At 45.8% G+C, this 14,762-nt stretch overlaps 2 protein-coding genes across 4 annotated transcripts in view; one reads left to right on the top strand and one right to left on the bottom strand.

Annotated features, from left to right (window-relative positions):
- Window positions 1-14,762, bottom strand: part of BCO1 (beta-carotene oxygenase 1) — a 156,900-nt gene that overhangs the window by 71,276 nt on the left and 70,862 nt on the right. For 2 of the 3 annotated variants that reach the window (XM_042969286.1, XM_042969287.1), the window contains 2 exons: window positions 14,027-14,084; window positions 161-295 (listed from right to left, as the gene is read on the bottom strand). The gene's annotated coding sequence lies outside the window, so the exon portion shown is untranslated. Of the gene's footprint in view, window positions 1-160; window positions 296-5,572; window positions 5,693-14,026; window positions 14,085-14,762 lie in introns of those variants that run through there. The other variant, XM_042969288.1, reaches the window with a different exon arrangement.
- Window positions 1-14,762, top strand: part of LOC102960252 (polycystic kidney disease protein 1-like 2) — a 66,962-nt gene that overhangs the window by 14,496 nt on the left and 37,704 nt on the right. Inside the window, exons 6-9 of the mRNA XM_042969282.1 lie at window positions 6,820-7,049; window positions 8,816-9,217; window positions 11,258-11,335; window positions 14,061-14,110. Coding sequence (XP_042825216.1) covers window positions 6,820-7,049; window positions 8,816-9,217; window positions 11,258-11,335; window positions 14,061-14,110 — 760 coding nt within the window. The remainder of the gene's footprint in view (window positions 1-6,819; window positions 7,050-8,815; window positions 9,218-11,257; window positions 11,336-14,060; window positions 14,111-14,762) is intronic.

The raw sequence follows: 14,762 nt of genomic DNA, 5'->3' as shown, positions 1-14,762 counted from the left end.
AGTCAACTCTGGATGGTGAGGCCAAAATACTCAGCTTCTGTCATTTTGGTTAACTTTGGGAGATCCATTTCCGATGCTTCCTTATCTGCAATAGCAGCCTCAGCACTCAACCTAGAATATTAAAAATGGCATGAATTTTAAGTTCACAGAAGTCACATACCTTGCGTGAATGTCGCTGTGCTTTTATGTGTTTGTACGGCATCCTACTTTTGCTTAAGTCATGATAAGCTAAGGCCTAAATGGGCCACTTCATCTCTACTGCAGACAAACAACATGAGCTAATGGAGAATCCAATCTGAAATAGAAACAACATAATAAAGTCAAAGGATTTCTCCTTTAGATTCTTCTTGCCTTGCACTCCCGATGTATTGTGTTCATTTGAATGTCAAGCTGTTTTACTTTACTGTTTGTTGTAGGAAACTTTACACGTTTCTGTAATTTATTGTGTGCCTCCTGGACCAATTTGCGAAAGTGAAATTTGTCCTTGTCCAGCGTTGGGTGTCTCAGCGCCACCTACCGACAGATCAGGGGATTGCCATCATTTTGGGGTCTATTCAGAGCTGCCTCCACACATAGCTGAATCTGGAGGGGCCGCTTCCCTGGAAATCGGTATTTCGTAAGACAGAACAACATTTAGAGGGACCTAGATGTACACAGGATGTTGGGAAGCTCAGAGGAATTATGTGGAAGGTTATGGTCATAAAGGACCGAAGTCTTTCGGGGGAACCAGGCAGGAGCTATGGAGGTAGAGAAAGGGACAACAGGGATGTGAAGGGGCGTGGCCTCCTCAGGTAACTGCGAGCACCTCGCGTTACAGCAGGAGTTCGGGGTATGTGGGGGAAAATGAAAGATGCTGCTGGAAAACTCAAAAGGAGTCTGCTGATAAAGAGCCTTGATATGCCAGCCAGTTTGGAGAAATTGTTTTTAGGAGAACATGTAGGTTGGGTACCAGGAAACTGATTTGGGGTACAGCAGGTTTCCCGGGGGAGGGGGGTTCCAGGATGGAGCAGGGGCAGAAGGTACAATGGGATGCACTAGCAACACAGGCCCTTCCCATCCCCACAGAGAACTCTAGAGCCGGGACCTGACGGGACTGAGGCAAGAGAGTGGAACCTCAGTGCTCTGGCACAGAGCAGCCATGGGATGCAGGAAGGAACCCTGCAGGGGAGGAGGGGGGGGAGGCTGCTCCCTTTGGCCAAGGCGAATTCCTGGAGATGGATTCATCTGTGAGCCCTTGGCCACTAACACACCAGAGTGCTGGGGAGGGGCAGACCTCGGCCTTGAAGTGCAGCATCTGGGTGACTCACATCCACTACAGAGGATACTTAAGAATATTTAGGCCATTTGGCTACATGATCTGTGATTGTTAATACTGTTGCAAGAGTTACTAACAGTCACTGGGTAATTTTAAGGGCTAAATGGGACTACAAAGAAGAAAATAATTGGCACAGAGTTGATTCTTAAAAATGGGTAATTGTTGCCATTATATTAATATTACAGAAGTATATACTACTTTTATTTTTAAGAGGCTAAGTGGCATAAACGCCATCCTATTATACACACATACACACACAAAACCCCACAATATTTGAGCCTATCACATACCAGGTACTTACTCAGCCATGGTCTCATTTAAACCTCACAACGACCCAGCCAGGAATGGCTCTCACCTCATTGTATGGACAAGGGAGCTGAGACTCAGAGTGGTTGAGTCATTAGGTTACACAGGTGACTGACTCTGGAGACCTTACTTCCAGCTTTCTACCCTTTCCATTCTACCACACTGCCCCATTTGGTCAGGTGGCTTTATCCACCAAGCTGGCTAGCAACTTGTGAGTGACATTAACAAAATGGTACAGACCTTGGTATTCTTAACAATTGGACATTCTGAGCAAAGATACAAAATGTGAGCTCTCTTCCCCATTTTCTTTCTTTTTAAAGAAAAGCCACATCCCATTAATGTAAACGATCAAAGCAGCATGTTCAAATCAGTGGCAGTGTCTTAGACTAAGTTTTAAACTTTTTATTGAGGCATAAATATGTACAAAAAACTGCACAAAAAGATACAACTCAGTTAACTTCTACAAAGTGAAATGTCTACACCCATGTAACTCGTACTCAGATCAAGAAACAAAATATGACCAGTCTCCCAAGAGTCCTCCCGGGGGCCCCAAGTCTACCAATTTCTACCACTGTCGATCAGTGTGACCCGTTCGAAACTTCTATAAATGGAATCATAAAGTGTATTCTCTTTTCTGTCTGACTTCTCAACAGTACATTTTTGAGATGTATCCATATTGTTGTGTATAACTGTGCCTTCTTTGTTCTCATTTCTGTAGAACATTCCATCACATGGATATTCCTTGCTTTACTTATTCCTTTCTAGTGCTGGTAGTCCTTTTGGGTGGTTTCCCCTTTGGACGATTACAAACTATGTGGCTGTGCACATTGGAGCGCATGTCTTTGCTGCATTTCTGTTGGGTTTGCACCCAGGAATGGCACTGCTGGCTCGTAGGATCATCAAAAAATGTTAGGTTGTTGCCTCCGTTGCTTTGTACTCCGAGCAGATCTTCCCTTTGTTGGCAGCAGTTTCTAAAAGCACTTTGCTGTCTTCTGCCTCCAGTGAGATCACTGGGAGACAAATCAGGAAAAGTCCGTTTCTCTGCCTTTCGTTCCTGAGCACTTTCAGTTGGCAGGAGAGCTCAAGGAATGGAATGAGTCGCTTTTCCCAGCAAGATCCCTGAAAAACAGCCCAGATTTTGCTATTCAAAACCATCCTTCCCGTGACTGAAAAGAGTTAGTGTTTTCTTGTTCTGAAATCCACGTGGTCTGTTATTAGAGCCTACTCCAGCGTCCTTTTGATTAGTGTTTGCTGGTGAAACTTTTATACTTTTACTTTTGACCTATCCATGTCATTATATTTATTAAATTTTTTTTTAAGTTTATTTATTTATTTTGAGAGAGAGAGTGAGGGTGAGAACATGAGCAGGGAGAGAGAGAGGGAAGGAGAGAATCGGAGAGAGAGAATCCCAAGCAGGCTTTGTGTTGTCGGTGCAGAGCCCAATGCAGGGCTCAATCCCATGAAACATGAGATCATGACCTGAGCTGGAACCAAGAATCAGCTGCTTTAACTAACTGAGCCACCCAGGTGCCCCCTTATCATTATATTTAAAGTGGACTTCTTATAGACAGTCTATGGTTGAGACTTTTTTTTTTTTTAATCCCATCTGGCACAACAATTGGTGTGCTGAGATCATTTATAAGATCATTTTCCCTCTGTTCTCCTCTCTTGCCTTCTTTTGGATTATTTGAATATTTTTAGCATTCCATTTTAACATATCTATCAGCTTTTTTGGTTATAGATCTTTTTTTTTTTTTTTTAATTTTTTTTCCAACGTTTTTTATTTATTTTTGGGACAGAGAGAAACAGAGCATGAACGGGGGAGGGGCAGAGAGAGAGGGAGACACAGAAGCGGAAACAGGCTCCAGGCTCCGAGCCATCAGCCCAGAGCCTGACGCGGGGCTCAAACTCACAGACCGCGAGATCGTGACCTGGCTGAAGTCGGACGCTTAACCGACTGCGCCACCCAGGCGCCCCTGTTATAGATCTTTTTATTACTTTTTTAGTAGTTGCTTCATGGATTACAATATACATATCCAAACTTTCACAGTCTATATGGAGTTCATATTTTACTTCATTAAAATGTTGAAGCTTTACTGGCATATAGGTCCCTTTGCTCACCCTCCTCTATATTATAGTTGTCATATGTAGGACATTTACATATATTGAAAATCTCTTTTTTTTTTTTTTTTTTTTTAGTTTATTTACTTTTGAGAGAGAGAGAGCAAGCACAAGCCAGGGAGGGGCAGAGAGAGGGAGACACAGAACCCAAAACAGGCTCCAGGCTCTGAGCTGTCAGCACAGAGCCCAACGAGGGGCCTGAATTTACCAAAATGTTACCAGTCTATGAATTTACCAAAATATTTACCATTACTTGTGTTCTTCCTTCACCCTTGAAATTCAAAGTTTCCCTCTGGTATCATTTCTTTTCTGCTGGAAAAACTCCCTTAAACACTTCTTTTATAGTAGATTTTTTGGAAACAAATTCTCTTAGAGGATTTCTTTATTCCTGAGAACGTCTTTATTTTGCTTCACTTCCTGGAGGACATTTTTGCTGGATATAGAATTAGGTGTTGACAATTCTTTTCTTTCAACATTTAAAGATGTTGTCACTGTCTTCTGACTGCCATGCTTTTGAAGGGAAATCTACAATCAGTCACGTCGCTGTTTTCTTTATATGCAATGTGTCATTTTTCAGGCTTGTTTTGAGATTTTTTTTTTCTTTACCTTTGATTTTCAGCAGTTTTATTACTGTATGTGTGGGCATGGTTTTCTTTAACTTTTCCCCTTTTGTGGGGGATCCATGGAGTTTCTTGAATCTTTACATGTATGTATTTTGCCAAACTGGGTAAGTTTTCACCCATTATTTCTTCAGTGTATTTTTCTACACCAATCTATCTCTTCTCACTGGTCCTCCCATGACACAACTGCTTTCTTTTTTGATATTGTCACACAGGTTGCTGATGCTCTACTCATTTTTGAAAATTTAATATTTTATTAAGATGTCAATTTATTTAATCTTTTCTTCAGCTCAGATACTTTCTCTTGCTCTTTGTTCAAGTTCACTGACTTTTTTCTGTCATCACTATTCTGCTATTGCAAGCATCCAGTGAATTTTTTATTTCAGATACTGTTTATTTCTAAAATTTTCATTAAAAAAAAAAGTTTCTGTTTCTCTGCTTAGAATGTCTGGCTTTCCATTCATTTAAAGAGGGTTTACCTTTATGTCATGGAGCATGGCTGAAATGGCTGATTTCAAGTCTGTCTGATAATTCCAAGTCTGTCTGATGTCACCTGAAAGCTGACATCTATTATGTTTTCACTTGAGATTGGGTCAGATTTTCCTCATTCTTTGGGTATCATCAAGCAATTTTGGATTATATTCTGGACATTTTGATAGGAGGTTCTGAGACTCTGGATCCAGTTAAAATCCTCTGGAAAAGAGATTTTTGTTTTGTGTTAGCAGGCAACCCACCTGGTTAGGTTCAGACCACACTTTATGACTTGCCTTCTGTGAGTGGTGGTTCCCATGTTGGTGTCGTTTCCAAACCTGTTTGGGTTGGCCCCACTCATGGGACACTCAGGATGGTGTTATGTTGTAGTCTGACTCAAACAAAGCCTTGGCTGTGTGTCTTTGGCTCTACTTTGCACATGCATAATATGTGAGTGAGCTCATAGTTTGTGCTGGGTTGTTCATGGAAGTGGGGGCCCCTCCTCTCCACATCTCTCATTTTCAGGGTCTCCCCCACAATCTTCAGCTCCCACACATCTCTCTTCACGGCTCCTCTGGATACAAAGATGGGTTTTCTCTTGTGAATTAGGTGTCTGCATCACCCTACACTGTCAGTGCAGCTCCAAGAGGGAGAACAGCCTAGGGCATGGCCAAAAGAGAAAAAAAGAGGAATGACACAAAACAAAACCAGGTATTATTTTCTGTGCCCTCAGACTCACTGGGTCTCTTTTCCTGGTTCTCTTGGCTAAACAGAGGGGATTTCTCTTGGGGTTTTTGTTTTCTTCATTCATTGTGCAGTTCCATGACCCTAGGTCACAAACATGTACCCTAGGGACAAAGCCAAGATATAAAGGAGATTAAAAAAGAAAAAAGACACAAAATAGGAAAGTCCCATCTTTACGGGTACTTCTTAAAGCCTGGGCTTTCCTCCCCAATCTGTCTGCTGTTGTTTACTTTTCAGAGTCCTCACCAAGTTTCTTTTTGAATTTTGCCTAAAGTCGTAATCAATGGAAGAGACAGGTGGTGGCTTTACTCTTGGCAGGCACCAAAAATCCAGCTACTGTTTTGCAAGCCTTTTCACAAATATGCTCATTTGTCAAATATTTGTCAGCACGCCCTCCACGCTAGGCGCTGTGTTAGGTACCGGATTTATAACGGAGATCTAGACAGACACCGTCTGTGCAGACGACCTAGCGGGGAAGAATGCCAGTGGCAGAGCAAGCACAGAAGGAATGAGTGTCACCCAGGAGAAGCAGCCGAGCTACAGCATGGCCTTTATGGGGAATCTAAGGGGGGCTTCCCTGAGGAGGTGATGTTTAAGCTGAGCACCAAAGGAAGAGCATGAGTGTGAGCAGACAGACGAGCGGAGAGCCTTCCCAGCAAAGAACAGCACACCTGCAGCCCTTGAGGCAGACGGGAGGTGGCACATTCCAGGAACCGAAAAGAGGGCAGAGCGGACATACAGCTGGGAGGGGTGTGGCAGGAGATGGGGGTGAGGTCAAGAAGGGAGGTCACGTGGGTCTTTATGGGCCACATTGGAGATTTTCAATCCGTTCCCTCGGCGAAATGAGAAGCCAAGCATCTATCATTCTGATACATTTGGAATATGACCCCATTTTACAGATGGGGAAACTATGGTTCAGAAAGGTAGGCTGGGGCATAGCATTTTACAGACGAGGGGGATTTATGTGAGCCACAGAGGGAATAAATGGCAGAAAAAGGACGTGTAACCGAATATTCAACTCCCTGATTGGTCACTGCTATTTCTTCCACTCCCACCTGCTCTAGACATCTCAACGTAACCTTTGTGAACACCAAGGGCTTGGTCACGTAGCATCTCTTTCTTCACCTGTTTATCTTTGCAGGGCAGGGGAGGTGCAAGGTAGGTGAGTGCATATGTGCACACGTGTGTGAATGCATGTGTTTGTGTGTCCCCAACATGGCCAACACTAACTATTGCTGGCAGTTTATGCGGCAACGTGACCCACCAGTTCACAGCCCCTGGGGAATTTATTGTGTTTGCCGAGTGCACAACCAGTGAGTGGCATGTGATGGCTCAGAAGCACGTGACAATCCGAGACAAGACGGGAAGGCTCAGCGTGACTGGGTGCTCCGGCCTGTCGACGTTGGGAGCCAGCCCTCTCTGCCGCACTGTCTTCGGGGAACCTCTGTGGATTCAGGTGGTACTTGATGGAGGTGAGTCTACAGAAATGGTCAAGGTCAAAGCAACCTCGATTTTCCCCAGATCTATCCATCCAACTCCCAGGCTTTAATAAATACTAACAGCACTCATGTATCCAGTTAGTTTTTTAGCTATTCAACTTATTTAGCACCTCGTGCGTGCCCGGAACTGGTCTGAGTACTCCACGTGTGCTAGCCCACCCAGTATGTACTATTATTATCTCCATTCTACAGATGAAGAAATGGAGGGAAGGTTCAGAAATTGGCTTGAAGTCACAAGGCTAGTGAGCTAAGTGAAGCTCTCTGCCTTCCGATGCCCTTCTTTACCCACAGTCCCATCAGAACAGAATTTCCAAGTCACTCCTTGTTAGGGAACCTGAATAGGACCGGGAGAGCTACCAGCTGGGCCTGAGCCCATCTCAGTGAGGCCAGCGTTGACCAGCCTGGCACAATGATGCTGCCCCCAATCAGGACTGATACGGAGCAACACGTACTGCCACAGCCATAGCAGATGTTACGGCTGGTGTCCCTTGTGATTGGTCAGTTTCTTCTCTGATTGGTCAGAGAGGCCATTTTAATTGGTCACGTCCATTCTGATTAGTCAAAGCGTCCTTTCCGATTGGTCACAGCATCTACTCTGATTGGTCACAGTGTTCATTCTGATTTATCACAACATCCATCCTCTTTGGTTGGGACCCATGTAGTTTCAGTTGTTAAACATTCTGAATATCATCCCTCTTCTCAGTAGAGACCCTACCAACGAAGACCCACCCGTACCTGAGGCAGCATCTTTATCCCAGGCACAGGTCTGGTTTGACATCCGGACAGAAGCCTGCTGGGCTAAACCGCGTGGCACAGAGCTGCAGAGGTGAGGACATGGCTCAGTCCGACCTCACAGCTCCTGGAGCCTCACCCAGCAGAGATATGATGGAGCTTAAACACAGGGTCCTTAAACAGTCCTCGGGGCTCCTCTCTGTCTCGGTGTGCTTGTTGGCCAAAGACGGCTGCTATGTGCACCAGGGAAACCTAAAATAATCCTTCATTTATGTTTTTATCCTACAAACATAATTGCCTACTGTTTGCCAAGTGTGGGGAGAGGGAGCAGGAAGCATGAGTGTCAGAAAGTACCATCATCATTGTCTTTCTCATCGTCATTAGCATCGTCATCGCTCAAACAAGAAATACCCTAGCTTGGCTTCTGTTGCAAAGAATCCTAATTTGGTGGTTCAAACAAGATTTTTAGAGTCAACCACAGTATTTAGCATCCAGGTAGGACAGCCGGCCCCAACCTAAAAGGGAGCCCCATCTTAAGGTGAACAGGCTGAGTGTTCCCGTGGAGCGGGGTTTGAGGCGGTCTGCCACGGAGGTGGAAGGAAATGACTTCACCTGCTCCTGCTTAGGACAAGACTCGAGGCTAATTCTCAGGCATAAAAATCAGCCATGCCTCGGGAGACGCTCCTGTGTTAGCCTTCCACCCTCCAAGGACAAACCTGTCAACAAAATGTCCTCATATTTTCATTACAAACCTTTAAGTTTATGGGTAACACACGCAGAGCGCAGAGCAGAATATGCAGATGAGCAGAGAGGACTCAAAAAGAAAAATCGCTCATGAACCCCGTACTCAGAGATCATCACTGTTAAGACCTGGGGGTGGGCCTATCCTTCCGCATGTCTTTATGGCTATACCATCTCCATGTCTATGTCCAGAATCTGACCTTGGAGCTTGGGTCTCAACTGCATGGCTGTTGCCAACGTTCTTAAATATCTCTCACCCCACATAGGAAGAGGGGTGACTTACACTGTGCTGTCGGGTAATACAACCCTGGCCGAGTTCACCACACCAAGCGGCCTGCTACCCTACAATCTGACCCTGGACAGAGCAGCCCAGCAAAGGATGGGCCCAGGGATGCACCACCTGGAGATCCGAGCCACCAGCAACACCACTTCTGCACCCTCCTGGAACATCACAGTCTCCTTCATGGAGCCTCTGTCAGGGCTATGGGCTTCCTGGGCTTCTGACCACTTGGAGCTTGGACAAGACCTACTGGTCAACGTCTCGGTGGCTCGTGGCGCACCGGAGAGGCTGACCTTTGAAGTGGCAGGACTCAATGCAACCTTCTCCCATGAAGAAGAGAGTCTCCAGGGACCATTTGGGATTTACCCTGTGGCAGTTCCTCTTGAAGGTATTTGGGGTGGGTGCGTCTCCTCCCAAATTTCCCTCCTCGTTCCTTCCCGACTCAGTGTCCAGAGTCCCGCCAGCCTGTGTCCGTGTGTCCTGAACACAAATGGGGTTCACGGCATCCAGCCTGGGGCATACAATAAGAAGAGACATCTGATCTGCCCTCAGAGCTTAGAGTCACAGGGGTTCTCACTTGTGGCACTTCTAACGTTCGGGGCTGGATCGTTCTTTGCTGTGGGGGTTGTCCTGCACACTGTAGGGTGTTTACTGGCATGCCTGGCCTCTACCCACTAGATATCAGTAGCGCCAGCCTCCTAAGTACAACGAGAAATGCCTCCGGACATTGCCAACTGTCCCTGGGCAGCAAAATCTCCCCCACTGAGAACCACTGGAGGAGAGTTGGAAGGATTCCAATTTTTCCATCATTTCTAGAGGAGAGTGTGGTTCAGGGGGGACCTGCAGTCCATGCCCTTCAGGGAGCGAGAGATAAAAACAAGGGTGGGAGAGGGAGGGACAAGAGAGGAAGAGTCAAGATGCTGGCTGGAATAGAGATAGGGTGACAGACTGGCTGGCACCACCAAGGGAGGAGACTAGAGGAGACATTTGCATTTAATCTGGAGAGAACAGAGAGTCCTTCAGGGCAATGTGGTGAAGTCAGCAGCCAGGAATGTGAGGAGGGTCACAGAGTCCCCAGCCCACCCAGAACCCTGCCTACCTTCCCCGCCAAGGATCTCAGAAGTCTGTAAGAGAGGTGGAAATACTGTGCCGGGGTGGGGCTACAGTGCCCTCAAGCAGCAGATTTAGCAAAAGAGATAGGTTAAATGACAGATTTGAGAAGAAAACCATTACAACTTTGCCAGGTATCAAAGGTCCAGCTTGGAACAAGAGGAATCCAGAGTGAAATGAAATGACAATGGAAAACATACACACTATATAGGTATAATTCAAATGCAAATTAATTATTGTTGTCTACAAAAGCCGCTTGGCAGGGGATAATAGATAAAATCTCTACATGCCCTGTGAAGTTTCGGCTCACTCTTAGATGGTAAGTAGTCTTCTTTTCCCCATAAGAAAAACAGATTTGGATGAGATAAAGGGGGTGAAGAGGAAGGGAAGGGCACCAGGTAGGGCAGGAAGACCCTCACTTGTCAGTGCTGGCCCGGTCCTGGCCAGCCTTGCTTGCCAACCAATGGTCACCAGCCCAGCAGATGTTTGCAGCTGCCTCTTGCAGGAGCTTCTGTGGGCTTCTGAGGCCCCTGCTAGGTCCCTGAGTTGGGGAGGGGACCAAGACAAACATCTGGTCCTCAGAAAATTCTCACCTTTTCTTTGGCCAGCTACCGGTAGTTTTCCAAACGCAGGAATGCAGCCCTTTCCTGCCCCCACTCTCCCTCTCACTCCACCCCGTCATAGACCATCCTTCAAGAGTACGAGAAAGGAACCTGTCCATGGGGGTCCCGGATCTGAAAGAGCACATATCCACCTTTCCCAGGGTCCCCTCTGATGAGCTCCTCTCTAGGCACGAGAAAAGAAGGTAGCACCCACCACCTTTCCCCATGAGGGAGGAGGGTGGGATACACACATACCCTGAATCTTACAAATCCTTCTCTCCCCTCTCTGCTCCTCAGTCTTTTTAAAGTCCTGTCATGTCCTTTCTTCTGCTGGAATCTCCTCTCTAATCTGACCAATGAGCACTACTCCTCCTTTGAACTTTAGCTTTAGCCTTGCCATGAACCATGATCAGTGCAGTGACTCCCTACTACATGTCCACATGCCCCCATGCCAATTCTTGCCATGGTTGGCACTTGGTCTCCTACAAGCATACTAGACTATAAGGACCTTGGAGACAAAGACCATGTTTCATTCACCTCTGTGTCCCAGAGCCTTGCACCATGCCTGGTATACAACAAGGGTCCATTAAATGCTCAGGATGAAAGATTCAAATGCCGCTGTCAGCAGACCAGGAAGCATAGCTTGGGAGAGCTGTCTCAACACAAGTTAAACAATTTATTGCAACACCCTTAAGTCTCTACCTTTTGCATTACAGGCACCTTTCTGGTCACAGTGACGGTGAGGAATGCCTTCTCAAACCTGAGTCTGGAAATTGGAAGCATCACTGTTTCAGGCAAGGAATTTCTGCAAGGGGCTATAAAACTCAGGACCAGCAGTTTGGGTCATTGCACTTGCTCGGGATCCAGGGAGGGACTCTTCAAAACAGAGCTCTGAATGCTTACCTTGCTCTGTAGATTTTAAGAATTCTCTGGTTACTCTAAAGCACTGTCATGTACACAGTAAAACATTCAACTGCTGTTACAGAATTCTAAAACATCCGAGTTTGCTGCTTTAGGCTCCAAGCAACAGGAGGCCCAACCTAGGTGGCTTTAAGTTTGGTCGTTATGATGTCACATACTGAGAAGTTAGGAGGTAAGTAGTTCCAGGATTGGTTCAGCGGTCCAGTGTCACCGGCAGGGACCCAGGCTCAGTCTGCTATTCTGTTCTGCCACCCTCAGAGTTTCTGCTTTGCCCATAGGGTTGCATCTCATCAACATGGCTGCTGCGGTTCCAAACATCGCAGGTCAACCCAGAATCATCCAGCAGCTGCACAAGCCCATTTCCCCCACTGTAGCTCTTGTTACTAGGAGGGAAGTTTTCCCCACAAGTCCCCAGCATTCTTCTCCTCAGATGCCATCAGCCAGGGTCATGTACCCTAGCTCTAAGGGGTGCTGGGAAGCAAGTATCCAGCAAGTATCCACCCTGGCTGTAAGGGGTGCTGGGAAGCAAGTATCTAGCACCTCCAGCTCTGTGGGAGAAGGTGGATTCTGGCAGCCAAGAAGAAGGGTGGGGTAATGGCTGGTAGGTAGGCAGCCAACAGTAGCTTAAAGTCCACAGCAAATGTGTTTGCCAGGACTCTTTGCGTAGTAAGGGACAGAAAAGCAGTTCAGACTGGCTCAACTCAAAGGGAAATTTTATCAACTCACAAAAAGAAAAGTCCAGGGGCGCCTGGGTGACTCAGTCGGTTAAGCGTCTGACTTTGGCTCAGGTCATGATCCTGCAGTTTGTGAATTCAAGCCCCACATAGGGCTCTGTGCTGACACCTCAGAGCCTGCAGCCTGCTTCAGATTCTGTGTCCCTCTCTCTCTGCCCCTCCCCCCGCTTACACTGTGTCTCACTCTCTCAAAAATAAGTAAACATCAAAAAATTAAAAAAAGAAAAAGAAAGAAAGAAAGAAAGAAAGAAAGAAAGAAAGAAAGAAAGAAAGAAAGAAATGGAAAGGCAAAGTCCAGGGTTTAGGCACAGCTAGATCCAGTCACTCAATATTGTCAGAAATCTGCCTCTTCCCATCTCTTGGTTCTATGTTGGCTTTATTCTGATTCCCTCTTCCCATCAGTAGCAAGATGGCCCCAGGCTTCAATCCTTACTTAACCCTAGGGGAGAAGGAGTCCCTCTTTGCTGACATTTCTAGCCCAAGTCCTGAGGCCCCCTTTACTGGTCCAAGCTTGGTTCATGTTCCCTCCTGGACCCAGTACTGAGACCAGGGGAAAGTGGTATTCAGTTTGGGGAGACCAGGATCACATGCCCACCTGGAACATGCTGTAGGGGTGGCGTCACCCAAACCAAGGACTGAGAGCAAGGGAGGGATGTTTCCCGGGGGAAAGAATCGCCCGTAAGTGCTGTTACCAAAACAAGGGGGCACGGATGCCTGGATGGGGGACAAAACCATCAGATGTCTGTGCAATTGTCCACAGCCCTCCTTTTCCACTTATGGAATGTGAGGCCCAGAGAGGTGAGCTGACTTTCCAAAAGTCACTCAGCTAATTCATGGCAGGATCAGAGGCAGCAATTACTTCTCTTGATTTCTTCCTTCTGGGTTATTGGCCCATCTGCCTTAAGATTAAGAAGGAATCTCTGTGTCTGTCATCTTAGCTTTGCTTTACATAATTTTATAGACCTTCAAAGTGAGAGTTCTCAGAATGAGAATTCACTGGGAGAGAATTTTGTAAAGATCAACAGTACCCAGATGTTAACCAGGACAGGAGAGCCTAATGACTCCCACGGATCTGCCAGTGCAGATAAAATACATTCCTGTCTTAATCATTACACTTTAACTAGACATTAGCATATTCACATTTCGATGATTTTTCAGGGCATATCAACTGAGTGTACATGTTCCATTTTCTTTTACCTTGCTATACTAACCCTCTTTATAGACGTACACAGATTACAATGCAATGGTATAGAAACACAGCAGTCAGCTCTCCTGGAGCCTTGAGGATAGGGATTGCCTTTTGTCGTGGGTGAGGAACCCAGAAAGAATAACTAACCTGCCTGGGCTCACACAGCCAGTAAGAGGCCAACAGGAAGACCCAGAAATACACTGTGGTGTGCTGAGGCCGGCCCCTAGCAGCTTGCCAGAGCTGGTTCTGTGCATCTCTTGCTCTATAATCACTGAGGTCAGCTCGGTAGCCTGAAATCTGCCTTCGTGGGAATACAAACACCACCAGAAGTAGTAAATGGTACACATCAGGGCTCCCCATCCCCACCCTTCAACTGGTAGTTAAACATTAACAGCATATAGCCACATGCTGATCTCTAAATCTCGTGTTTTATTTGCACTGGCAACTGCCTGACTCTTTCTTAATAACCGAAGACATGTCTTCAGTCCAGTGGTGGACATGATGGTTTGGGTGTTTACCCATTTTGATGACCTGAACGTTTGCCAAATTTCCCTAACTCATTTCCAAGACAGGTGGATCTCCCCAAGGCATCTTCAGCACACCCTCTGACTCTGCCCTTTGGTAACCTTATAAACACCTACCAAAGTCTGACGCCTGTTCTCATTGTGTTCACAGCTCCTTCCAGTGTGCGAGAACCATCTGGAACAAATGCCAAGAGAAAGAATGTGAGTTGTTTTGTTTTGTTTTTTAAACACTTAACCTCACGAGAAAAAGATATCTGAAAACTCTGCTTTAGTTTTGAGTTTTGGCTTATTGGTGCTAATAGCCAGAGTACTAGGAGGCATGGAGGTTTCTTCCATTTGAAAAGAGATCCAGAAGGACTGAAATCACAGAAAGCATGTTCTCCAACCAGAACAGTGTTATATAATGAATCAGTAATAAGATATCTGGGATACGTACACACCTTTTAGACATTTCGGAAATTAAAGAGCACACTTAAAAAAAAATCAGTAGGATCAAAAAAAAAGTTCACAAGGAAAATTAAAATATATTTGAGTGTTAATGACAAAATAACCTATCCAAATTTGTGGGATGCAGCTAAAGCAATGTTCAGAGGGAAATTTATAGCTGTTAATGCTTAAATGAGGAAGCAGGCCCATGTTCCTCAGTTTTTACAGCAGGACTAAGGCCCGACTCCTTGCTGTTGACATTGTCCATGCACGTACTTTATTCAATAACAAAGACTATGCGTTTACAATGTCAAGGCTTGGTGTTAGGGACTAGGGACAGAAAGGTGAATAAACAGCTGTGGCCCCTGCCTTCTTGGAGCTTAGTGGGTGAAATTACCAAACAAATTAGCATGTAATTAGGAATTGT

This window comes from Panthera tigris, chromosome E2 (assembly GCF_018350195.1).
Source record: "Panthera tigris isolate Pti1 chromosome E2, P.tigris_Pti1_mat1.1, whole genome shotgun sequence".
In the NCBI taxonomy this organism is placed as follows: Eukaryota; Metazoa; Chordata; class Mammalia; order Carnivora; family Felidae; genus Panthera; species Panthera tigris.
This window is presented reverse-complemented; position numbering and strand designations above follow the sequence as displayed.